This window comes from Mauremys mutica, chromosome 5 (genome assembly GCF_020497125.1).
Source record: "Mauremys mutica isolate MM-2020 ecotype Southern chromosome 5, ASM2049712v1, whole genome shotgun sequence".
NCBI classification, from domain to species: Eukaryota; Metazoa; Chordata; order Testudines; family Geoemydidae; genus Mauremys; species Mauremys mutica.
Window position 1 is genome coordinate 43,646,181 of NC_059076.1, and position 26,144 is coordinate 43,672,324.

The following is a 26,144-nucleotide window of genomic DNA, read 5'->3' on the forward strand; positions in this document are numbered from 1 at the left end:
AAAAATGTTTAATTTCCAAGAGTTTAAATGAAATTCTGAAAAAAATTCGAAATGTCAAAAGCTTAGAAGCCCTGGGACCCCTGGCTGAGCCAGGAGCAAAGACTCCCAAATTCAGCAGACTTACATTCTCCCAGTGAAGTAAATTAAGCTTGTCCTGTTGGGACATTGTATCTCTTTGCTCATTCCCAGCAGATATTCTACACTCTTCTGTACCTATATATAACAGTCACATCTTTCACTACTATTTCCACTACTTGCATCCGAAGAAGTGGGTATTCACCCACGAAAGCTCATGCTGCAAAACGTCTGTTAGTCTATAAGGTGCCGCAGGATTCTTTGCTGCAGTCACATCTTGTATTTCTTTTTAGATGCCTATAAAATTTAACCTAGCCAAATATTCCATCTGTAGGGCATTGTACTTAGAAGTTCGTTGGAGTTCAGTTTAAAAAAAAAATTCAAGGTTATAGATAAAAGGAGGAATATCCATCCAGTACCCAGATTAATCTCTTGATATTGCACCTAAGGACTAAGATTTCATGGGAGCACTTTACTGATAGCAAGATAGTGGTTAGATTAAAAACCGACATGTTACACATGACTAAAGAAAATGCCTTGCCTTCTTTCTTACCTGTTAGGAATACACTCAACTAATCTGTTCATTGAAAAAAAGCCAAAACAGACTAAACAGAACACCCTGCTACCCTTCTTTCTCTCTCTCTCCTCCTCTCTTCCCCCCCCCCCCCCCCGCAGTACACTTTCATAAGGACCATTGCAAGAACTAGGAGCAATTCTCTGTTGATAAGAGGGATATGTTTGATGAATGTACAGGTCTTTTGCATTGATAATGTAGGATATATTTCCTCTTGTTATTGAGAAGAATTTCCATAGTTTTCAGGCTGTGACTCTATACAACGATTCTGTAAATTATCTTCTACATGGCTTTTATTCCTGCACATGGCTTATAAAAGTACTCTTCAGAGGGAAAAAGTATTGTTTTCCCTCTACTTATAGTATCAAAATAGCAAATGTGAAAGCTTTTACTTTACAACTTCCATTGGCAGCATCAATGCTAATAAGTTATATCTGGTTTACTACCACAATATTTTTTGCTTCCATAGGGTTCTTTTTTCCCAGAACCACTTCAAAAGTACTTGTTTCAAATTTGTTTTGTTAAGAAGCAGAAGCCAGGTGAGTGGGGATAATGAGAACATCTTTCTAGCAATCATCTACTGAACCCGATGTGATTTATTCCCTCCAGTACTATAGGTGAGCTAGAAAGAAATGACTAAGAGAAGCTAATCAGAGCAGCTGATAGTGGTATCACAGGGCTTGACTCTCCTCTTTTCTGCTGGTTCTTCAGCACCTGCCTCTGCTGGGCTTGGATCCTTCCCTGCTGTTTGTCACTTCCATTCTGTAGGGGTGGCGACTCGGGGGTCCAGCCTGGGAAGGTATAAGTACAGGGGTGAAAGTAAGATAAAAGACTTACAAGTATGGGGTTTCGGCTTGCGGGCCCTCAGGCAGAAGGGGCAGGGCTGGGGGCGGGTCAACCTCCCCCAGCCAGCCCTTCCATGCTGCCCAGCCTGTGCCACCCGGGGCTCCAGCAGTGATTTAAAGGGTCCAGCGCTCCTGCAGTGGCGGCAGCTGGGAGCCCTGGGCCCTTTTAAATTGCCAGGTCCTGGGGCAACTGCCCCTTTCCCCCCCCCACCCCGTTGGCAGCCCTGGGGGGGCGTGGGAAGGGGCAGCAACATTAACATGGGCTGTGTATGGGCTGGTACCGGTGACCACTTCTTACCAGTATGCCATACCGGCCCGTACCAGCCCACTTTCACCTCTGTATAAGTGCCCTCTGCAAAAAAGGCCTCCACATATTGCAGCTCCATTATTTCATTCCTTTTTTTTTTTATGTTATGGCCTTCCACTTTTCCCATGTATCAGGGACGACCGCTTTAGAGACATCACAGTCTCTTGCATTCCCCTTTTATCAGTTGTAATCACCTGCAGTCTTTCATCCTCCTCTTGTATTGAGGGTAATTGCATGCCCACATTCTCCACCATGTTGTGACAGGGTGCGCTACTCACTGCTAGGATGATGCCTCTTCCTGGCCGTTCTTAGCTTCATGAGGTCAACACTCCTCCCCACGGTTGCATGCCATCTCTCCACCTCTCTCTTTCTCTCTAGGTCTTAAGCCCCTCTCTCACACCAGGAGCTCCTGCTTCCTCTGTCTAACTCAGCCCTCTGGCCAGGTCACTCAGCATGTTTTCCCATTCCAGAGTATTGAGGTCCCCTCTTAACAATAGACTTGAGCAGTCTTCCCATTCACTGCCCAGCTGGTGCCACTTCCCCAGTGCCTGGCAATGGAACCCAGGCCCACCCTCTAGTCCATGTTCCAGCTCAGGGACCCACTAGTCAATAGCCAAAATCTTCCCTCTTAGACCTTACTGCCTTTCCCTGAGTCCTTTCCTTAACTCCTGGCTCTCCCACCCCCGTTTGCCAGCCTCACAGCTCCCTCCTTCCACAGAGTAACTGCAGCCTATTTCCCAACAGCCAGGAAAGGCAGAAGCTCCCTAAAAGTGTAGGTGTGTGTGTGTGGGGGGGGACAACGCACTGGTATCCAAACTGTGCCCCCCCCGCATGCTGCCCCTTCTCTCTGAGCTCCCACCCCTGGGCTGTCCCTTCCCCTGAGGCCCAGCCCCCATGCCACCTCTTACCCTCAAGATCCCTCCTTCCCCATCAGGCCCCTTATGGTCAGTAAAAAGTAGGAGGGCATAGTCCTCCCACTTTTCAAAGTAATGGGGCCATGGTCCCCTGGCTCACCCTGTTCTGACACCCCTACCAGCAGCCCCTTTCTGCTCCAAGCTCCTGGGCTTTATCCAAGCCACTTATTTTCCTGCCCAGCTGAGCCTTATCTCTAATTAACCCCTGCTCCCTGGCTCTTCATCCAGGTGTTGCCTGGGCAGTCAATTGGCCCACCAAGCCACTGTAACCCTTTTGGGCCTTGTGTGGGGTGGACACCCTATCACCGGGGGCTCAAGTGAATGGGGTCTGCTAACAAAAAAGGCAAACTTTTGTGTGCAATTTCTATTTTGAGGAAGCTTTGGGATTCTTCTTCTTCTTCCCTTATATGCAAAGTTAAATTTGTGTGTAATTCTCTCTGGGGCTTGTCAGCATTGCTCTTGAATGGGCTGTAAGTGTATTATGATATGCTCCTTCTCTTCTGCCTCCCAGAGGTCAGCCTACACAGCTCAACCTGCTCAACAGTAGAAGCAGCAGCATTGACAATAGCACACACTGACACATACAAGGTATTTCACTTAGTCTCATGTGTATATTATAACCACTAGCTGGTAGTTGATTAGGGAAAGGAGACTCTCTCTCTTCCATCCCCTATGTAATAACCAGAGCCATCTGGTGGCTATAACTTACAAAAGCTTCAGTTGTTTATAACATCAGTACTGACTCAGAAGCAAAAATATTGGAGCTGTTTGGAACATGGAATTTTTATCCTGCAAGAAATTTAGAAATTAGAGTCCATTCTGAAACAGAAGTGAAGTTTGATATATTAAAAAATCTGAAACAACAAAAAATTCTGAAAAGTTTTGAATCAGAAATGTTGAAATGAAAAACTTTGACAGCTTTGATTGAAACAAAAATGGTCATTCTGAATCTAAATTTTTTACTTAAAATGCCAGTTTCCTTTTGAAATGTCAGTTCAACAACAATTTTTGTTTTGACATGTCTCACCAGAACATTGAAATTTCCTCAGAATTCGTATTTTCCCAATGAAAAACTTTGGCTTCAGCAAAATCATGTTTTTTGGTGGGAAAACTTTCGACATGAAAAATTGTAACCAGCTCTAGAAAATGTATACATATTTGGGTCTAGTTTCCAGAAAATTCTTTTGAGTTTTTTATTTTTAATACTGTACAGAGCCTATAGCAACTCTGATGTTGGAAATAAATGAATGATGATTTTACTAGTAAGATTTCCCCCACTTGCCCTTCTTCCTGGTTTCCCCTGTAGAATTGCTGGACTACATGCATTTATAGTGTGACATACCAGGAAGCAAGGTAGGTGCTAAGAAAGACAATCATGCTTACATATCAGTCACTGAACATCCATAATACTCAGCAATGTTAGGGGGTGTAATATGTTTAGGACCAAATTTTCCTCAGGTTTGTGTGCGCACACATAGGTACAGTTGCTTAATTTGTATGTGCAAACTGAGATGTTATAGGGTGGTATTTTCAAAAGAACTCAGCGTTGGTCTAACTCTACACCTATTGAAAAAAATGGTAAAAGTCTTACTGAAGTCAATGGGAACAGAAGCAGCAAAGAATCCTGTGGCACCTTATAGACTAACAGACGTTTTGCAGCATGAGCTTTCGTGGGTGAATACCCACTTCTTCAGATGCAAGTGGTGGAAATTTCCTGGGGCAGGTATATATAAGCAAGCAAGAAGCAAGCTAGAGATAACGAGGTTAGATCAATCAGGGTGGATGAGGCCCTGTTCTAGCAGTTGAGGTGTGAAAACCAAGGGAGGAGAAACTGGTTCTGTAATTGGCAAGCCATTCACAGTCTTTGTTTAGTCCTGAGCTGATGGTGTCAAATTTGCAGATGAACTGGAGCTCAGCAGTTTCTCTTTGAAGTCTGGTCCTAAAGTTTTTTTGCTGTAGGATGGCCACCTTAAGATCTGCTATAGTGTGGCCAGGGAGGTTGAAGTGTTCTCCTACAGGTTTTTGTATATTGCCATTCCTAATGTCTGATTTGTGTCCATTTATCCTTTTCCTTAGAGACTGTCCAGTTTGGCCGATGTACATAGCAGAGGGGCATTGCTGGCACATGATGGCATATATTACATTGGTGGAAGTGCAGGTGAATGAACCGGTGATGTTGTGGCTGATCTGGTTTGGTCCTGTGATGGTGTTGCTGGTGTAGATATGTGGGCAGAGTTGGCATCGAGGTTTGTTGCATGGATTGGTTCCTGAGCTAGAGTTACTATGGTGCGGTGTGCAGTTGCTGGTGAGAATATGCTTCAGGTTGGCAGGTTGTCTGTGGGCGAGAACTGGTCTGCCACCCAAGGCCTGTGAAAGTGTGGGATCATTGTCCAGGATGGGTTGTAGATCCCTGATGATGCGTTGTAGGGGTTTTAGCTGGGGTGATGGCCAGTGGAGTCCTGTTGGTTTCTTTCTTGGGTTTGTCTTCCAGTAGGAGGCTTCTGGGTACACGTCTGGCTCTGTTGATCTGTTTCCTTATTTCCTCGTGTGGGTACTGTAGTCTTGAGAATGCTTGGTGGAGATTTTCTAGGTGTTGGTCTCTGTCTGCGGGGTTAGAGCAGATACGGTTGTACCTCAGTGCTTGGCTGTAGACAATGGATCTTGTGGTGTGTCCGGGATGGAAGCTGGAGGCATGAAGGTAGGCATAGCGGTCGGTAGGTTTTCGGTATAGGGTGGTGTTGATGTGACAATGGGAACAGAGTTAAGGCAACACTGAGGTCTTTTGAATATGAGATCCTAATGTTAGTTGTCTTGTTAAAGGATTACTAGAGGGAGGTAATGGCTTTAATGGCTGATTCAAACTATGTCAGAAAATGGTTAATATGTAGCACTAAACTGTTATAACGGTTATTAAAGCATGTAGAGATTTTAATAAACTGAGGTGTGTAAAGCACTGAACTCTACTGTATGGAACCAGAACTGCTGAGTCATACTACTAATATTTAAAGGTGCTTCTTTGGTAAGAGGCAGGGAAGTTCTACATGGCCACGGTGTGTCACATGGTGATGACTGGGACGTTCCCAAAGGTACACTGCAATTCAACACCCGTGGCTGGCCTGTGTCAGCTGACTCAGGCTCATAGGGCTCAGGCTGCAGAGCCTTGTGCCCTGGGACCCTCCCTCCTCATAGGGTCCCAGCACCTGAGCATCTACACCTCAATTAAATAGCCCCGTAGCCTGAGCCCCATGAGTAAGGCTAAGGTTTTGTCATAGATATTTTTAGTAAAAGTCAGGGACGGGTCACGGGTAGTAAACAATTCATGGCAGCCCGTGACCCGTCCCTTTCACTAAAAATAGCCTTCACAAAAGGGGTAGGTGGGTTCAGCACCCACTGCTGCTGGGGCTCCTGGGTCCCCCATCAATGCGGTGTGTGGGAGCTCTGGTCCCCCTGCCCCTGGGCTGCTGTGGGGTCCCCTCACCCCGGGCAGCTGGTAGCTGCGGTGTCGCCCAGCTGCTGGCCATGGCTGCAGCTTCAGCTGGGCAGATGCGGGGAGTCCACTAGCTGCTGGCCACATCTGGGCAGATGTGGGGAGTCCACCAGCTGCTGGCCACATCTGGGCAACTGCGGGGGGTCCGCTGGCCGCCCGCTGCAGCTGTGAGTCCCCCCGCCCGCCTGTCACAGCTGGGCAGCTGCAGTTCTGCCAGCCCCCCGCCGTGGCTGGCCAGCTGCAGGGTCTGTTGGGGGCTGGGAGCTGCGAGGGCAGGGCTGGCTGAGAGCTCCAGCCCCAGAGCAGAAAATGTAATGGAGGTCAATGGAAGTCACAGATTCCGTGAGTTCCGTGACATACTCATAGCCTTAGCCATGAGCCCAAGTCAGCTGACGTGAGCCAGCTGTGGATGTGTAGACATACCCTAAGTGGCTGTGCACTTGTTAGAATATAGTTGCATGGTTTTTAAGTGCATATGCAAGTGGTGGTTAGCTGAAGCAAATGGGCAAGAGTCTGCACACGTTGTGTGTGTGCAGACTCAAAAAATCTGGTTCTCAGTGACTCTATTTGGAAGTTACTGCTGCTTGCATGCAGCCTAGAGCTGCAAAACTCCTAGAGCCAGAAATGTTGCTGCTCAGAACCTAACAAGGCAAAGAAGAAGAAGTGCTGAGAGGCCTGAATCAGCCGCCAGGGTCAGCAGTCTGCACAAGATGTAACTTTTAAGCTTATGCTGTCAGATCAAAGTGTATTTACCCCCCTTATTTTTTAAACTCACCAGATTAAACTCTTGTAACCTCTGTTATAGGACTTGCCCTTTGGGGGCTAATTTTATTCACACAGCACCTTTTACAGCAGCTATATTTGTCAAGCCTACTTTTCTAAAAAAAATCAGACAACTTGTGTCGGGTCCTGGTATGTGTAATTGGAGTGCTTTCTAGTGGGAAAAACAGCCAATTTCTTTTTTCTTTCTTTTTTTTTTTTTGAAACGGGAAACTATGCCACCGGTTTTCAGTTATGACAAACCTTATGCCTAGGGAATTTCCTGATAGTAAGGCAAAAATTCTCTAATGCTCCAAAGCAGGCTCTCCAATATCAACAGAGGTTTATAAACAGATACAATTAATTACAATACCTAAACAATTAGAGGCAATTTCTTGGATCAGGACAATGACACTGCTTTGAAAATTTATCCACAATAAAATTAATGACCAAACAGCAAAACATAGTTGACATCTTCCTTTTTTTATTTTACAAAGCATGAAAAACAATACAAAGAGAATGAGGAAATAAGTAGTTGAATAGCAGTTTGATCATAGAAAATTACCTAGCTGTATATTCTTTCTTTTATCAACTATACAGTAACTAGGACAAACAATTCTCTTAACAAACTTAAGAGAGTTGTACTGAATAACTATGTAGTAGGGAAAATTGAAGAAGCAAGAACAAATCAACATTCAAAAGACTTTAATACTACTTAAAAGCTGAACATAATATACATAGTAACCTTGTTAGCCTAGTACAAAAATACTGTGCCCAGAAACTATATATTTGTTAAAATGTTTGAAAAGGTAGAAGAATACAAATAGACATACTCAGTGGCAAGTGACAGTTCATTACGATTCCTTTTATTAAACTATAATAGAAATTTATTTTTAAACTATGTACAGTGCTTTTCACACTACATTCTTTAACAGACACGTGCATGTGTCTATCATGTTTATACACAGAAGGCTCAAATTCTAACTTCAGTTACACCTGTGTGGTACCATTGAAGTCAGTGGGGGCTGGCTGAATGAACTATAGACTGTGCAGGTGTCACTGAGGGCAAGAATTTGGTCCAGGGTCTTTATAGGTATAGGCAAGAATAAAGATAAATTTGGCCCGCTCCGCAGCTCTCTATGGGGCCCAATCCAGCTTCCACTGAAGTTAATGGGAATCATTCCATTGACTTCAAGTGGGCATTTGATCAGAGACCCTATATCATGGAATGGACGAGCTCATGGTGCAGCAGTTAGCAGAAGCCAGCTACTGGTTAGCACACTTTATTAATATACATTTACAAATGGTGCTTAGATATGAATTTCTCCATGGAAACCAACCTCTCTGTGGAAAACAAGCCTTTCCACACAATTTTCCTTCAGCTAGCAATGCTGAACATAGAAATAGCTTGATCTCATAATTTGCTGTATCTAGTAAAATGTCACGAATATTCAGACCTGACTCAGATGATGGCTTTCATTTCTATGAGTGTCCGAACAAAAAAGCTCAGACCCATCTTTTAAAGCAATGCAGGGGTCTGGAGAGTTCTTATGAGAGTGATTGTTCCAGACCAGGGATATTGTAGAAATAGCAGAGTGCTTATGGAATGTAGACTGCATGTGATTAGTCATGGAGGGGCCTATTCTACAACCCTCACACAGGCCAAACTCCCAGTTAAAGCTAATGAAATTTCTACCCACAGGATCAGGCCTTTAAGAGATACTCCCTTACAGCTTCATAATTTATTATGAATCATTTGCATGAGTCAGCACTCTGCTTTGATTCTGGTTTACAATTGCTATGAGATCAAACCAACACACTGGTTCAGCACCCCATAAACTTTTAGGATCTAGATTTGACCTACCTGACTTCAGGCTTCTCTAATGGGCTGAACCAGAATACTGGGACCAAATGCCCCTGAAACTAAAGAATCTTAGATCTGGATTAGATTCCACACCTGAATGTGGCATCTCAGAGCCACCCCCAAATGAAATACATTGGGCTGGATTTTCAAAAACTCACTTTTGCATGCACTTGGGTTGCATGTGCACAAGGCAAAAGTAGGCTTCTGAAAAATCAAACTCGTTGTTGTAGAGAGACAGCCTTGCTACTATTGAATGTTTCACAGACAGAAAGAACTCACAATCAATATCCTGTCAGCATCCCCACCATCTGAAAGCAGCATGTGGTGACCCACTTAACTTCAGACTGCTGGGAGACATTAGAGACTGACTGGTTGACAAGATGTTATTGATTTATAATCAACAATACATATAAGTAGCTATTAAGAATATATTGCGTGATTTTCCTTTTGCTCTTTTACTGGATGCGAAATAATAGGAAGCCTGTTTGTTCTACAATACTGTATTACAGAGATGGTAACTGGCTGAATAGATGGTTTTATTATTCCTGTTTAAGATCCTCCCTCTTTTTTTAAGGAGAAGAGTAGGATCACTCACTCTTTAGGTAAATGTTAAGTGATACAATATTTTTTTTAAAGGGGAAAAAAAGAAGAATAGTCTTTATTAAGGGACTAAATTTTGCCCTGGGATCTGAGAACACATTTTCCATTCATTTCAATGGGAGTGTGCATGCACATCTGAGGGCAAAATTTGGCCTCACATTAGCACTGGTCTTTCTTGGTATCTTGGTTCAAAGCAATATGAAGAACCAGAAGGCCCGATCCTGCTCCCAAAGATGTCAATGTGAAAATTCTTGAAAATTCCAATGGGAGTAGGATTGGGCCAACAGAGGCTTAAATTCTATCCCAATTTACATCTTGTACAATTCCCATTGACACCACTGGGTGCACAGGGTGTAAATCAGGGCAGCATTTGGCACACAGATCACTAAGGCATTTAGACACAACTCCTGATGAAAATAATGATAGCTATGCAGCTAAATACATTAGTTGGCTTTGAAAATTTCCATCTTCATGTACAATGTATTTCAGGCAGAGAACCATTATTTTACCTATATAGTCACCTATGTTACCAAAGACGAAAAAATATCTTATCTGCACACAAACCAACCATGCTAGAGCCTTGAAACAAAAACTGCAATCAGGCAGACTGAAACGCAATATAATGCCCTGATCATTCTCTGAATTTGCCTAAAATACATAAAACATAAGGCCCTAAACTAATAGTTTTAAAGAGTTTATATGTGGTTTTTTTTAAATAAATAAATACAGATACATGTATGTTAGGACAATATTTTGATAAAAATCTTAGGTAGAATAGAAGTCTACATTTGTTTCAACATATACTTTCCTCTACAGGGAGAGATTTTGTGGGGATGTATGTATACCTTAATTATATGCAAATACTATATAACTGTGTATATTTGTCAGTGGAAGTAAAAAATTATGGCTGTGTTATTTACATGTTTGTTATGCCAAAGATATGGCTCCAGCATTCTTTTGCATTATTTAAAAATATAAATCAGGCCATGAAAAAACTATATTATACACACACAGAGTACAGCAAATAAGATACATAATAGTTGGGTTCTTAATATTAATGTTGTATTACTAACAGTTTTATCACTATAGTAGATTTGTTGTCATCCCCAAATAAGTTTTGCTCTCGATCATACTAGCAAGAATAAACCTATAAATATTTTATCCACACATATATTATATATAAAATAAATGGCTTAGATAAGAAAATAATTTTACTTCAGTAACTGCAGTATGCAAATTCCTACAATAAAAAGAAGAATACAGGAATATGCACATCCTGAGGTAATCTTATTTATCTAAGGAGCAATGACAAGTTTTTAATAGTGATGACTGTGTTTGTGCCTATATATAAAATATTATATACATACACACACACACACACGCACCCACACCCCTCGTATTATATATGCATCGATACACATAGAGCACTGCATATCATAATACCCCAAGAATTGTTCATTATTATACATTGGACTTATGGAAACTTGAGTGACAGCTTAGAACAAGTATTTTTTTTATAGGCAAATGTTTTTAAAATTTGGCTGCAATAATAATGTAGTGACGTTCACAGGGGATCTTAAACTAGAGTTAAATCAGTTGCTACTAACTGGGTTGATTGAAATGATGCAGAAAACAACAAGAACAATCTCCTCTACATTTCCTTATTTCTAGAATCAAATAATATTTTGGAAGATTCTGAAATATTTACTTAACATTTCCTCTATCTATTATTTTTCATATTTGAGTGCCTCTGTCTCTTTTGATTCCTTCTAAGACCAGAAGCAGGAGGGATGATAAACAGAGGCTGTTTTCACAGCGTTTCCAGATTAACTGTAAGCAGATGGTACTGAAAATCTCATGAGGAAAAAAGATTTCTTGCAGTTTCCAACTAAAATTGCGTGGGCTTAAATGGTTCAGGCAAACTGAATGCACACTCTGAAATATATGAGGTTTGCCCATCACTACTGCTGGTACAAAATACTGTTACAGATATGAAAATCATCATCTTTGTGGGTTTCTACACAGCAAATGTTGTATCTGCATTACTGAGAAGTCTTATGAGCCCCTGTCTCATTTTTAATCTACTGATCATGGCTACACATGGCCATTCGTTCTCTCTTTATTTTAGTGTTTTGGGGTTTGTCTTGTCCATACACTTTCTTGAATTCATGCCAAGTGGCCTATTAAAAAGAATTTTTATTAGGCATTTCCTCTGTTAAAAAAAAGATTTCCTCCATGTCTGCTGCAAATCCACTGTCTCTGAATGCTTTTTATGCCTCAAATAAAAAATTTAAGTCCCTGCAGTATTCTCACTTGCTTTTGCTTTCAGTCTTCCTTTCACTTATTGCTTTAAGACTTCATCTGGTTAAAAACTGTACCTAGTAGAATAAGTGCTAAAAATCACTTTTTAAAATAAAAACATTCTAGTTTCCAAGGTTAACATCTGCAATCTCAAGCAAGCCTTCAAAGTGGTCATGGTCATTTTTTTAGTGCTACTAGTCTAATGAATGAGACTCACTAACAATCTCCTGAAACATCCTCTTTTCCAGATCATATTCTTGATGAGCCAGTTTTTTCATCACACGCTTTCATAATCACATTCTCCTGTGCTTTTCCTTCTCTTTAATGTCATCATAACCAACAGACTGACACAACTCATCTGCAGTATGAACATATTATCAGCAGCTCAGTAGTGATCCTGGTTAGCTCAGTTACTTCTCTTCACATCCATTCTCTGTTTCTCCCAGCCCTGCGTCTTACAAATTCTTCCAGACAGCCTGTTAGCTACCTTGTGAGTTGTGCTATCGTATCATCTCACTGAGTAGCTTTCGCATCTCTGTGTAATTTCTTGGCACTTCCACTGCAAATCTCACTTAGGTCCCTGATTGTTTAGTAATTCACAGTATTTTTTTAAAACTTCTCAAAAAGGTATGACTATTTTGTTGAGACATTCTTGTAAAATCATAAGGCATTGGTACAGTATAGCACACAAGTCCCTGTACTTTGTCAATTGGGGCCCAATCCTGCATTCCCATATAAATGAAACTCTCATTGATTTCAACAAGAGTTTTGTCTGCATAACAATTGTTGGGTTAGGCCTTTAGAGTGAATTTTAATCCCCAAGCTCCTTTTTGCCTCCAGGCTTCTTGCAAGAGAATAAACAACATTGCTTATTACGTATGGTTACATAACAAAGAATAAAAGAGGAAGAAAAGTGCCATATATGGTAATCCTTAAGATACTGGCCACTCACAAAACACTAAACAACTATGTACATCTGTAAAGTAAAAGGCTTTCAAAGGCAGTCCAGTAACTGTACTTGTACCTCTGTGTAGAACTGAGCAGAGTAAACTAACTCTGCAGTTCTATTTTTCTACCTCACCTAAATGAAATCTAAGAAATATACAATCATTATACATCATTCACATAAAAATGGTCATGCTATGCTTTTAATGGCAGGGGAAATACACATATATATATTTTTAAATACAGTAGTGGCAAAGAATAAACCAAATCCCTACAGTGTATAGCAAAATATAGTATCCCCAAATTACTGTATCTTCTGAGTAAACTCAAACTTGTATTTGCTAAATCAGAATCTCAGTTCCGCTTGGGCTGATTGTTTTCTCCATTAATCAGATTCTTCTCTTGCTGTTCAGCTAAGGATTGCCACTTCTGCCTATTCTTTCTACAGCCATCCAGTAAAGGGTAGCAGGCTTCTGAGACATGTGTCAGGGCCTGCAAGAAATAAAACAAATCAGGCTGGCAATGCATAACAAAAAACACAGTTTTCCTGCTCCTTACGATGTGCCCATTGGAGGCACTAGACTAGAATATGTTTGAAACATAGGGCTTGTTTTTGCTAGAAAGTGGAGCTGTGTTGGAAAACTGATTTTAAGAAAGGCTCCCTCTCACTCCAATTCCAATAAGAACTCAATTATTTCACCTATGCAGACCAGGCTAATTTGGCCATCTTTATTGCTGATGCAGCTATTGATTTTATCAGTTACCCAGGGGACGTTTGGCCCCAGTGTATTCAGCAGCTGATTAAGAAAGGTCTAGAGAAGAGCTGTGTTTAATAGCCATTCTCAATTACTTTTCATCTCCTGGTGTAGACCAAGCAATAGTGAGTTACTGTATTAGGCCAACATGGACTAATAAAAGTGAAGCAGAGAATAAATTTTGGAAAGAGAACTGGACTCCAATGTTTGGGTTAGAATAGGATGGATAAATAGTAGGGAAGGTCAAGACATTTCCACTGAAACAAAATTTTGATGAAAAATGTAAAATCCATGGACATTTTTGTGATTTTTTTTCTTCCTCATTCGCAATCACATGTGATGACCACATATCCCTTTACTCCTATTAGCTCCTGGAATTCAGTGGGACAGAAGTAATGAGTAAGGGTCCTGTGGTTGGGCCCCCTGTCTGTTAGACATATTAAGTGACTGACTACTACACAAAGCACAGGGGGTGAAGTCTGAAGTTAATGAGTATGGGATGAAATCAGTCAGGATTTCACTCATGGAATTTAATTCTCATTCAAACAATAAAAGATGGTAATGTCTGATTCTCCTTTTTCTTAATGATAGTTTTACAACAGTATAACTCCACTGGGCCATATCCTGGTGTAAATCAGCATAGGTCCATTGCCACCAATAGAACTGAGGAACTGGCCTATTGTCTTCAAAGGAATTATTCTCGATTTACACCATTGAGAGGAAAATCAGGCCCATTAGGCACAATTCACTGGAATTATACCATTTAATTTTTTTTGTATACGTTTAAATGGGTTTAAAAACACTAGAACAGTTTAATCAAATGTCAGCATTAAAGTCAGTGAAATGAGTGAAACACTTTTGCTGTTTTTTATAGATTCATAGATTTTAAGGTCTGAAAAGAGCATTACGATCATCTAGTCCAGCGGTTCTCAAACTGTGGGTCGGGACCCTGTTTTAATGGGGTCACCAGTGCTGGGGTTTAGACTTCCTGGGGCTCAGGGCCAGAGCCAGAGCCCTGCCGCCTTTGGCGAAAGCCCAAAGACTTCAGCCCTGGGGAGTGGAGGGCTCGGGCTTCGGCTTCAGCCCTGAGCGGCAGGGCTCAGGTTACAGCCCCCCTCCGCCCCGCTGCCTGGAGATGAAGCCCTTGGGCTTGGACTTCGCCCCCCTCCCCTCCCACCTGGGGCAGCGGGGTTCTGGAGGGCTCAGGCTTCAGTCCCCCTTCCTGGGGTTGTGTAGTAATTTCTCCTGTCAGAAGGGGGTCATGGTGCAATGAAGTTTGAAAACCCCTGATCTAGTCTGACATTCTACATAACACAGGCCATAGAACTTCACCCAGTGATTCCTGCATCAAGCCCATTCACATGGACTTGGTCAGTTTTGGTAAAATGGTAAACCAGACTTTCAGTGCTGCCTGCAGCATGAGAGACACACTCCTAGGGACAGGATGAAAACTCATGAAAGGGCCAATGAGTGGGCAGGCCAAAGTTATAATTGTGCTTATTGTTCATTTTTACAGTGTTAGAACACGAGAGTGAACTGGTTCCTTGTTTTTTTCCAGGTGACATTATACGAAATGATTTATTGTTTCATTACATGTTATTCATTAAAGAAAGCAGTCCCCACCCTGCTCCAGATAGAATAAATGTACAATGGATCTGCTCCAAACTTAGCTCTTTCATGGGGCTTGCCTGTATTGTTAACTTGAATGACAACAACAAAGCATATGTCCCAGCCAAAGCTTTCTCCAGAGCTGGGCTGTTCCATGCATTTACCTGTAGGATCCTAGTGCTCTCATTTTCTCCATAGAGAAAACCCTCTTTTTACCGGGGCGGCAGCTAACAGGACCCACCTGGCAGCATGAATCAGCAGAAATAACTTTTCACCTGTACGGTCCTGCATTCCTATATAGGATCCTAGAAGCTGCCACCCTGCTTCAGAGTTTCAGTTCCTACCATATGAGGTTTAGTGGCTCAGTTGTACATTTCAGGCACAGCCCTCCACTGTGCACAGCATGGAGCCGCACTGCCCCAAGGTAGCATTGTGTCTCCTGCTGATACAATGTCTCCCAGAGCTCCTGTGAAGTGCCACATCCTCATAAAGGGTGGCGTGTGCACTCCCCTTATATCTTGATCAGTGCAGGGGAGGTCGCTGCATAGATCATTTGGGTGGCTACTGCCACTAGCCAGGAGCAGGCCTTGTTCTCAGGAGTGCTCAACAAATGCAATTTTGTTATGAAGCATGGGCACAAGAAGGAAGTGTCTTTCACTCCCCATTCCCTTGCACACCCACACAAGGGCTGGGCACAATCTGGCCCAATATATTTTGATAACTAGTTCACGTGAGACCCAGTCCTCCTCTGGGAGTTTCAGACTGGGAGATTTCCCAAGAATTCTTGTGTTGGGGGTTGGGTTGTCTTCCCCCTTTGGAAAAGGCCAGATATTCAGCCCTGTGGACCCTGAGATCTGCATGGATCACAATGCATCTGCAGAAGTAACAGGTCTCTTGCACGGAGGATCTGTAGTGCACAGCCACTCAGTCTCCTACAGCTGCCTACCTTCCACTAAAAGGAGCTTTGTGGGGCTCTACAATAACAATTGCAACTATATTCCCCTGATGTTGGATTTCCAAAGCATGGAATGGGAAGCTGCACACATGACTGCTGATTCTGTCCTCAGTAAATTGATAATTTGTTCTGTGGATTTCAGAGGTATTAGAGAGCATCCAACCCTGCCCGCCTCTCAACCTGCAGATGTGCATTCATGTAAAGTGGCTTTGAAGTGGGCATAGAGAATGCGGGATGAATGTGTGAAATCATCTTGCCCCCGTTTCTAATGGATAGATTTTGGGGGTTAGGTTCCCATTTGCTCCCCGAGTTTCAGATCTCAATAACTGCACCCAGAATACATGATACAACCTGAGGAGGTTTTTCTCTAGTCTCAAAGGTAGAAAATTAACTAAGTTTTAATACACAACATAATCTGATCAAGTACCTGGCTAAGCAGCAATTTGTTGCTAGAATGCAAAACGTTTCAATGGGTTCTGTCGTGTTGCGTGTGTATAATCTGAAACTTGGTGAATATCCTAGTTAACATAATAATGGTTTGCACTTATACTGCATCTCTCACCCAATGATTTCAAAGCACTTTACAATCCTTAATTAAGCCTCGTACTATCTATTTTATAGATGCGCACAGTGAGGCACAGAGAGGTTGTTCCAAGAGCACCTGGCAACTTGGTGGCAGAGCCAGGAATAGAACTCAGGGATCCAACTTCTGCCTCTCCACCTGGTTTTTCAATGATTACAACAAACCACTTCAATCGAATAAGTAATAACGAATAATGATAAATGTTGAAATAGTCTTTTGACCAGATTTAATATTGAATAACAAACAATAAAGCATTTCTATATCTTATTCAACTATAGAACAACAGCTAACTTGGTTCTAACTTCAGCCTCTGCATTGTTGCAGGCTACAATGCTTAGTTCTGGTTTAGTTAGTTGTACAATCCATGAAAAGAGTCCCTTCTCAAATAGAGTACCTCATAGAGTTGTAAACAAATGGCATCTATGAATCCAACTTGCATGCTGGGAATTTTATTTTTCTTCTCTCTGTTCATTAGATCCTGAAAACACAAAAAGAACTAGTCAGTTTTCACAGCAAACATGCAAGGTGAGTCAGTTCTATATTAAAATAAGTTTAAAAAAAATCCAAGAGTCAATCTGGAACTATGTAGTAAGAAACGTGGCAGCACAATATGTTGTCAAGTAGATAACTTGGCTGCATGAACAACTTCTGGAGTCTTTTTCCTGGAATGGCAGTGTGCAGGCCATCGGGGCAGGCCGAAGCCCACTTTAAGAGGGTGAGATGAGTTTGCACTACTTGTTAAGAATTCCCTTCCTTAATAATTTAGCAGCACTACCAGCTACCTTGGAGGAAAAAATGGTTACCTACCTTTTCATAACTGTTGTTCTTTGAAATGTGTTGCTTATGTCCTTCCATTCTAGGCGTGCGTGTGCCCATGTGCGCAGTCGTCAGAGATTTTTGCCTTAGCGATATCTGTAGGGTCAGCAGTGGTGCCCCCTGGAGTGCCACGCTCATGCGTCGGTATATCAGGCGCTGCTGGCCCTACGTCCTCTCAGTTCCTTCTTGCTGGCAACTCCAAGAGAGGGGCAGGAGGGTGGGTAATGGAATGGACATGAGCAACACATCTTGAAGAACAACAGTTAAGAAAAGGCAGGTAACCGTTTTTTCTTCTTTGAGTGCTTGTTCATGTCAATTCCATTCTAGGTGACTCACAAGCAGTGTCAATGAAAATGGGCTCAGAGTCAGGGCCGCCCAGAGGGGGGGGCAAGAGGGGCAATTTGCCCCAGGCACCGGGTCCCGCTGGGGCCCCCACAAGAGTTTTTCGGGGCCCCTGGAGCGGGGTCCTTCACTCGCTCCGGGGGGCCTGGAAAACTCTTGTGGGGCCTGGGCCCCCGGAGCTTCTTCCGCTCCCGGTCTTCGCCGGCGGGGGGTCCTTCTGCTCCGGGGTGGAAGGACCCCCCACTGGCGAATTACCGCCGAAGCGGGACCCGCCGCCGAAGTTCAGCTCGGTCTTCGGCGGTAATTCGGCGGCAGGGGGCCCTTCCGTTCCGGGACCCGCCGGCGAAGTGCCCCGAAGACCCGCAGTGGGGGCCCCCCACTGCCGAATTACGCCAAAGACCGAGCTGAACTTTGGCGGTGGGTCCCGCTTCGGCGGTAAGTCAGCGGCGGAGGGCCCCCTGCCGCGGGTCTTCCGGGCACTTCGCCGGCAGGTCCCGGAACGGAAGGGCCTCCCGCCGCCGAAGACCCCGGGTCCCCGGAATCCTCTGGGCGGCCCTGCTCAGAGTTCCCAATCTTGCAGCATGCAGCACTGCTCTGCCAAAGCCAGCATTGTCCCGGGCCTCCTGAGTAAGTGCATAAAGGGACGTAAACGTGTGGACAGACGACCAGGTAGCAGCTCTACAGATCTCTTGGATCGGCACCTGAGCCAGACAGGCTGCTGCTGATGCTTGCGCTCTAGTTGAGTGCGCCTTGACTATTGCTGGTGGAGGCACTTTCGCCAGCTCATAGCAGTAGTGGATGCAGGCCGTGATCCAGGACGAAATCTGTTGAGCAGACACTGGGCGACCTATCATCCCGCAATGAACAGTTGCTCTGACTTGTGAAATGGCTTTGTCCTGTCGATGTAGAAGGCCAGCGCCCTCCTGATGTCCAGGGCATGCAACCTGCATTCCTTTTCCGATTTATGAGGCTTTGGGAAGAAGACAGATAAGTATATGTCCTGTCTGGTATGAAACTGGGAAACTACCTTGGGCAGGAACACCGAGTGCAGCTGCAGCTAGACCTTATCCTCGTAGGATACCATATAAGGCGGTTTTAAAGAAATGCCCCTGTCTCAGACACCCTGTGGGCAGATGTTACTGCAACCAGGAAAGAAACCTTCCAGGACAGAAGGAGAAGAGAGCAGGAAGCCAGATGTTCAAAGGGAGGTCCCATGAGCCTCAACAGCAAAAGATTCAAGCAAAAGATTCAAGGGACAGGGCCCTGGACATGAGGATAGAAACGCTCCAAGCCTTTATAAAACCAGGCCATCATGCCATGAGTGAAGACCAACCTACCTTGGAACAGAGGGTGGAAAGCCAAAATAGCAGCTAGGTGGATCCTGATCAATGACAAGGACAAACCCTGGAGCTTGAGTTGCAGAAGAGAATCCAGGATCACCTGCAGCAAGGCCTGCTCGGCCTGGATACATCATTCTGAAGCCCAGCACGTGATACTTTTCCACTTGGCCAGGTAAGTTGCTCTGGTGGAGGGCTCTCTGCTACCCAACAAGACCTGTTAAACCCGGCCGAGCATTCCCGCTCTTCTGCATTCAGCCTTGCAGTAACCATGCTGTCAAGTGCAACGCCACCAGGTTCGGGTGCAGAAGACTACTGTGGATCTGTGACAGCAGGTCTGGCCAAAGAGGTAGCCGCAGCGGGGTGGCTACTGAAAGGTCCAGCAGTGTGCCAAACCACTGTTGGTGAGGCCACTCGGGGGCTGTCAGAATAACCTTTGCCCTGTCCTGTTTGATCTTCATGAGGACTCTGTGGATCAACGGCACTGGTGGGGAGGCGTACATCAGGGCCCCCGACCACAGGAGCAGGAAAGTGGCTGACAGGGAACCCCTGTCCATCCCCTGGAGTGAACAGAACACATGGCATTTCCTGTTCTGAAGGGACCACGCAAACAAGTCCACCTGGGGAGTCCCCCACTTCCAGAAGATAATACTGACCGCCTCTGGATGGAGCGACCACTCATGGCGAGATGAGAATAATCTGCAAACACGTTCTTGGTCCCGGGCAGATGCGCGGCTACCAGACATGCCACACACAAAAATCCCAAAGGCAGAGAGCTTCTTGGCAAAGGGCCAATGACCTGGCTCTGCCTTGCTTGTTGATATAATACATCATGGCGGTATTGTCCATGAGGACCTGTACCACCTTGCCCCTCAGGTGGGGAAAGAAAGCCTGGCGGGCCAAGCTAATCGCTTTGAGCTCCCTGAGGTTGATATGAAGGGCCAGATCATCTCGCAAACAGCAGCCTTGCATGCTGAGCTCGCCCAGGTGGGCTCCCCAGCCCAGGTCCGAAGCATCGGAGACCATTGTCAGTGATGGGGATGGGGCTGCGAAGGGAACTCCTTGCAACACCAACCTGGGGTTCATCCACCAATTCAGGGATGATAGGATGTGATCCAGCACTCTGACTATCCTAAGTCGTGCCTGTTGCAGATGTAAACAAACGCCAGCCACGTTTGCAGAGGCCAGAGATGGAGCCAGACATGACTGTCCATGTACAGTCAGCCATGTGGCCCAACAGCCGCAGGCAGGTGTGAACCATGGTGAGCGGGTGGTTTTCAGATGGCAGATCAGGTCCGACATGGCCTGAAAACGCGCCTCAAAAAGGAAGGCTCTGGCTCGCGTGGAGTTGAGAACCGCCCCAAATAACTCTATTAGTTGGACTGGCCTTAAGGTGGATATTTTCTCGTTTACTAACAGGCCCAAGTCACAGAAGGTCGGAGGCACCAGATTGAGGCTTTTCTGCATTTGTTCCTGAGACCTGCCTGTGATGAGCTAATTGTTGAGACATGGACTCCTCGATGTCTCAGGTAAGTGGTCACTGGTGCCATACATTTTGTGAAGACCCTTGGAGCCGATGAGAGGCCAAAGGGGAACACCGTGAATTGGAAATGGCATCACCCACTATGAAACAGAGGAAATGTCTGTGACCTTGGAATATGGAAATAAGCATCCTTCAAGTCGAGGATGTACCAGTCTCCCGGATCTAGGGAGGGGATGATGAAGGCCAGGAAGACCATGTGAAATTTCAACTTTTTGAGAGACTTGTTGAAGTGTTGCAGGTCCAGATTGGGTCTGAGGCCCTCTTTTGCTTTCAGGATTAGGAAATAACAGGAATAGAACCCCATTCCCGTCATGTCCCAAGTGACCTCCTCCACCGCCCCCAGGTGCAGGAGGTTCTCTACCTCTTGAATGAGGAGTTGCTCATGAGGAGCACAGGTGCCAACTTTTTTCCGTGCCAGTGGGTGCTCGCACCCCCGCCTGCCCCAGCCGTGCCCTGACTCCACACCTGCCCAAAGTCCCCGCCCCAACTCCACTCCTCCCTGCCCCTATTGGATCCGTCCCCAAATCCCTGCCCCGGCCCCACCACCTCCTCCAAGCATGCCAGGCTGTTTCACAGTGCCAAGCGCTGGGAAGGTGGGGTGAGAAGCAGGACGCAGCAGCATGCTCAGGGGAGGAGGCGGAGGTGAGCTGGGGCAGGAGGGCAGGGCGGGGAGCTGCCAGTGGATGCAGAACACCCACCAATTTTTCCCATGGGTGCTCCAGCCCTGGAGCATCCACGGAGTTGGCACCTATGATGACGAGGCTCCCTGAAGGGGGATGGGAAAGAGGAGTGAAGAGGGAGGGATGGTCAAAAACTGCAGGGTGTAGCCTTGTGACACTATGTCCAGCACCCAGTGGTCCGAGGTGACCCGGGACCAGGCCAAACTGTAGGGATGAAGACGGTCAAGGAAAGAACGGGGTGGATCCCGGGAGCTGACTTGTTCTTGACCGCACCCTCAAAATGAATGCTTCTGGTCCCCAGGATGATTTGCCAGGCCAGGCTGTGCCGGTGAGAAGGAGGAGGAAGCATGGCAACAGTTGAAACTTATGTCCTATCCCTTCTCCTTGCAGACCCCGGACAAGGGTGACAAGGCCTTAGCGGCAGGGGCGGCCAGAACTGCTTCTGTGCAGACTGTGGCGTATGCATACCCAGCGAGCGAAGGGTGGACCAAGTGTCCTATAATCCATGCAGCCTCGCATCTGTCTGCTCCAAAAAAATACCATTCCCATCGAATGGGAGGTCCTGGATCGAGGTGTACATTTCTTGTGAGAAACCAGCAGTCTGAAGCCAGGAGCTGTGCCTCATAACCACGGCTGACGCGACCACCCTAGCTGCCAGTCAGCCACATCCCATGCCATTTGGAGGGATCACCTAGCTGCCGTGGTGCCGAATTCTTTGGCCAAACCCTGTGGGAGGGATTCCTTGAACTTACGGAGGGAGTCCCATAAGTTAAAATTGTATCTGCCTAGGAGAGCCTGATGGTTTGCCACCTGGAATTGCAGGCTGGAAGTTGAATAAATTTTCCTCCAAAAGACTCCTTGTTTTGGGGAGTTGAGTTGGTGTGCCCCTGCTTGTCTTTTTCATTGGCCGCAGAGACAACCAGTGAGCCCGGAGGAGGGTGGATATAAAGATACTCGAACCCTTTGGCCGGGACGAAGTACTTCTTTTCAGCCCTTTTGGAAATGGGAGGGATGGATGGGTTTGCCAGAGGGCCTTGGCAATTTTGAGAACTCAGTCATGCACTGGTAGTGCAGCACGGGCAGAGGTAGAGGCTGAGAGGACGTTGAACAAGGTCTCCTCCTGCTCGACCATCTCCTCCGCCTCTAGGCCCAAGTTCTCAGCCACCCGTTGAAGCGGGGCCTGCTGTTCTTTAAAATCATCCGATATCAATAAGGCCACCGACACGGCCTCGGGTGCCCAATCGCGCTGGTGGAGTCAAGGCGAGGAGCTGAACTGCCCTTCCGTGCTGGAAGAATCCCCTTCCAGAGACCACGGTGGACCCCATGACCACAGTGGGCCCATTGATGCCTGAGTCTGACTGTTGCCCCTGGAGACCAGTGCCCGGAGTGGGAGGATCAGTGCCGGTATCGAAGGGACAGGTTCCAGTGCTGGGCGGACCAGAGACGTGATGGGGAGCACTCTGACGTGGCAGGCAATCGAGATGTGTGCCGAGAGGACAACAGGTGGGAGGGTAAATGGTGCCAGTAGTACGGAGACTGGCGCCTCCCTCTAGGCAACCTGTGTTGAGATGGTGGGGACCGTGATCGCAGAGCCAGTGACCCAGAGCAAGACCCAGAGGATCTGGACTACGACTCCAGGGATCTGCGGCGCGGAGGTGGAGAGCCCTGTCTCGTCTCAGGGGATCAGCAGCACTCCACTGCCCCCTGAGGGGTCTTAGCAGCTGGCTTGCCCTCTTTGTGGAGCCTCTGCTGTTTTCTGCAGCATGTGCTGTGTCGGCAGCGCAGGTGGAGGCCTCTGCTCTCTTGGTGCTGTGGAAGCTTGAGAAGGCGTTGGTGCCGTCAGGGGTTTGGGTCCCATACTGCTCCCAGGAGTCAGTGCTGGTGGACCTTTTAAGGGGCTAAGGGCCCTATCCGGGGAGGCATGCACACGCCGCTCTGGAGTGGCCAGGCTGCCTGAGTTGGGTCCCTTGCCTGATGACCCATGGCCCTTCTTGTCTGGAGCCGGAAAGCCATGCTTCCTTGTTTTCTTTTTGGGCACCGGCAGCAGGGAGTGGTGCTGGGTGGAGCCCGGTGCTGGGGGTGCATGGTGCACCAAGGCCAAGGTACTAGGTGAGTCTTGGCGGATGGCTTGGAAGCCGGGCGAAGGGCAGACTCCACGAGAAGAGCCCACAAATGAATATCCTGATCCTTCAGAGTCCTGGGCCGAAAGTTTTTACAAATACGGCACTTGTCCTTCACGTGTGATTTCCCCTAAGCACTTGAGGCAGCTGCTATGGGAGTCAGTTACAGGCATAGGCCTGTTACAGTCCACACAGGGCTTAAACCTGGTTGACCGGGGCATGCCCTGCCTGGGTCAAAGTTCTTGCTGGGACTCTAAGTTCTAACTACACTTAACAACTACTTAACACTAACTACTATAAACAAACTATTTACAGGGCCCTAAGGCTTGAAGTCAGTAGAAACGAAACTGCTAGCCCTTACAATGCAAGGAAAGGTGGTCCGACTAACCACCATAGGTGTTAAGAACTGAGAGGGAGTAGGGCCGGCAGCATGTGATATACCGACACATGAGTGCAGCACTGAAGGGGGCGCCACTGCCAACCTTACAGATACCGCTAGGGCAAAAATCTCTGATGACCGCGAATGTGGGCGTGCACATACTTAGAATGGAATCGACATGAGCAAACACTAGAAGAACTTATGCTCTTTACACTATTGTCTGGAAGGTAAATGGTCCGTTGCAGATGTTTGGGAACAAGAGGAAATTAACCATCAGGTGTCAGAATGACTGGGAAGAAGCTCGTTCCATACTCTGGTACCCACCACCAAAAACAACATTTAAAAAAGAAAGGGAAGTCCTGTTGGCAGTAAGAATTTTGAAAAAGGTGCTACCACATATGGCTTTCCTACTTACTGTTGGTTCTATGTTGAGTTCCTTTCTCTCCTTATCTCCTTGGTCAAAAAATTCTGTAGCTACAAGTTCAGCTATCTGTAAGAAATGTCACACGGTGTTCGTTGGTTTAAAAGACCTGGATTTACACTTTCTACTGATGGTCAAAACAGAAAGTGTTATTGTTAGGTGTCTGCCCTGAATGAAAAAGAAATAAGGCCCTGATTCTGAAAAGAATTCTGTAACCATATGCCTGCATGAAGTCCCAGCTGTTTACATGTGCCTAAATGCAAAATCTCTAGTATTGAGGTAGGCCCACTAAGCTGTCTCAGTCAAATAGCACAATGTCAAATGAAACATTTTTAGCAGTAAACAAACCCAGATTGTATATGTTTTAACTATTTAGCACCAAGACTTCACTATACAAGAAGACATAGCAAACAACAAGCATTTGTTACACATCAGTTCTGAAAAAAAGAGCGTATTAGTACATGAATTTCAGCTGTCTAACTCCACTGACCTGAGTGGAGTTGTGTGAATCAGGGCCCAATCAGATCCAGTATGTTCTAGAGGCTCTTAAGATATTACAGTGCATTGCACTTGTACATAACCTATTCCAAAATTTGCTCTATGTGTGTTAATAAGCTCAACTCACAACAATCCAGTGAGGTAAGCATTAATTTGCTGATGGGTAAAGTGAAGCACAAAAATGATAAGAGACAAATCTTTAAACTAGAGGTTACACCTAAGATTTTCAAAAGTGTCTAGTGATTTTGGGCATTTCAGTCAGTGGGTGTCCAACTTGAGATACCTGATCTCTGGCTTTCAAAAAGTGTTTACCAGCTACCCTTTGAAAATCAGCCCCCTTTAAAGTGTATTAAGTTGGAACCACACACAAAAATGCATCCGACGAAGTGGGTATTGACCCACAAAAGCTCATGCTCCAAAATGTCTGTTAGTCTATAAGGTGCCACAAGACTCTTTGCTGCTTTTACAGATCCAGACTAACACGGCTACCCCTCTGATACTTGACACAAAAATGAGAGATCCTGGGCACAAATGTGCACTCACATTTACATGTGCATTTACCACAACAGCACAAGCAAACTGGAAAGAGCATCTAGCTAGCCATTCACAATCAAAATGATGATAAATACACACATAAATAAAGGTCAGTTACCATCTGAGGATTGCTCCCAAAGGCTGTGCCTTCCACCAGTGCCTTTGCAAAGTGGAAGGTGAGGCTTAGGAAGCAGAAGCTATAATGGAGAGCAAACCCTTAGGAAGTCTTAAATTAAGCTTATACCCGTTGTTGAATTGGCCATGGCTTTGTTATTGCTGACAAATCACAAGCAGTCATCAGCATTGCTCTGTAAAACAAAGAAAATTCATGATTTGTTGCAACATGAAACTCATGTAGCCATTCAGTCTAGAAGCTAATAAATACAGTATCCAACATCAAACAAAATCAAAGCCAGGCTAACTGATGAAATTACAGAAGATGATAAAAATATCCTTTAATGGGGAACTAGATGACTGAGGAATGGTAACGAGGTACTGTGCCTTTCTCTTGTGTCATATGACCTGAGCAAATCTGGATCAGATCGGTTGAGATTAAATCCATTACCACAGGAAAGGCCTATGTGAAAAGAGCTGGCTTCAGTCTGTTTGTTAATGGATAGGTACCACATTACAAAAATGACTGTCATCATTGACAATAACTAGCACCTTTGCTGGCTGCTTCAGGAAGAAGGCTGAGGACTGAATGAGCCATGGGCATGGACGTTAACTGAACTAGTCTGCCCATAGAGGCAGTGCCTTCAAAACAGAGTGGTAGCACACTGGTGAGGCAGCCTGGGGAATCTTGCTGTGCTGTTGGTGTGGCTGTTCTCTGTCTCTTGTGTCTCTATCCTTAAATCTCTTTCCTTTCATGGGAAATGAATTTGCTTCAAAACAAGCAGCCC

General features: G+C 45.4%; 1 protein-coding gene and 1 long non-coding RNA gene across 9 annotated transcripts in view; one reads left to right on the top strand and one right to left on the bottom strand.

Moving 5' to 3' along the window:
- Positions 1-26,144, top strand: part of LOC123370970 — a 114,779-nt gene that overhangs the window by 24,856 nt on the left and 63,779 nt on the right. For both annotated transcript variants that reach the window (XR_006579667.1, XR_006579666.1), the window contains exon 2: positions 17,048-17,097. This is a non-coding gene — a long non-coding RNA (uncharacterized LOC123370970). The remainder of the gene's footprint in view (positions 1-17,047; positions 17,098-26,144) is intronic.
- Positions 7,429-26,144, bottom strand: part of PDE5A (phosphodiesterase 5A) — a 93,503-nt gene continuing 74,787 nt past the window's right edge. For all 7 annotated transcript variants that reach the window (XM_045017953.1, XM_045017952.1, XM_045017954.1 and 4 more), the window contains exons 18-21: positions 25,487-25,550; positions 24,205-24,279; positions 16,967-17,050; positions 7,429-13,163 (exon numbers count right to left, since the gene is read on the bottom strand). In XM_045017953.1, the coding sequence (XP_044873888.1) occupies positions 13,026-13,163; positions 16,967-17,050; positions 24,205-24,279; positions 25,487-25,550 (361 nt within the window). In that variant the 3' untranslated portion in view covers positions 7,429-13,025. The remainder of the gene's footprint in view (positions 13,164-16,966; positions 17,051-24,204; positions 24,280-25,486; positions 25,551-26,144) is intronic.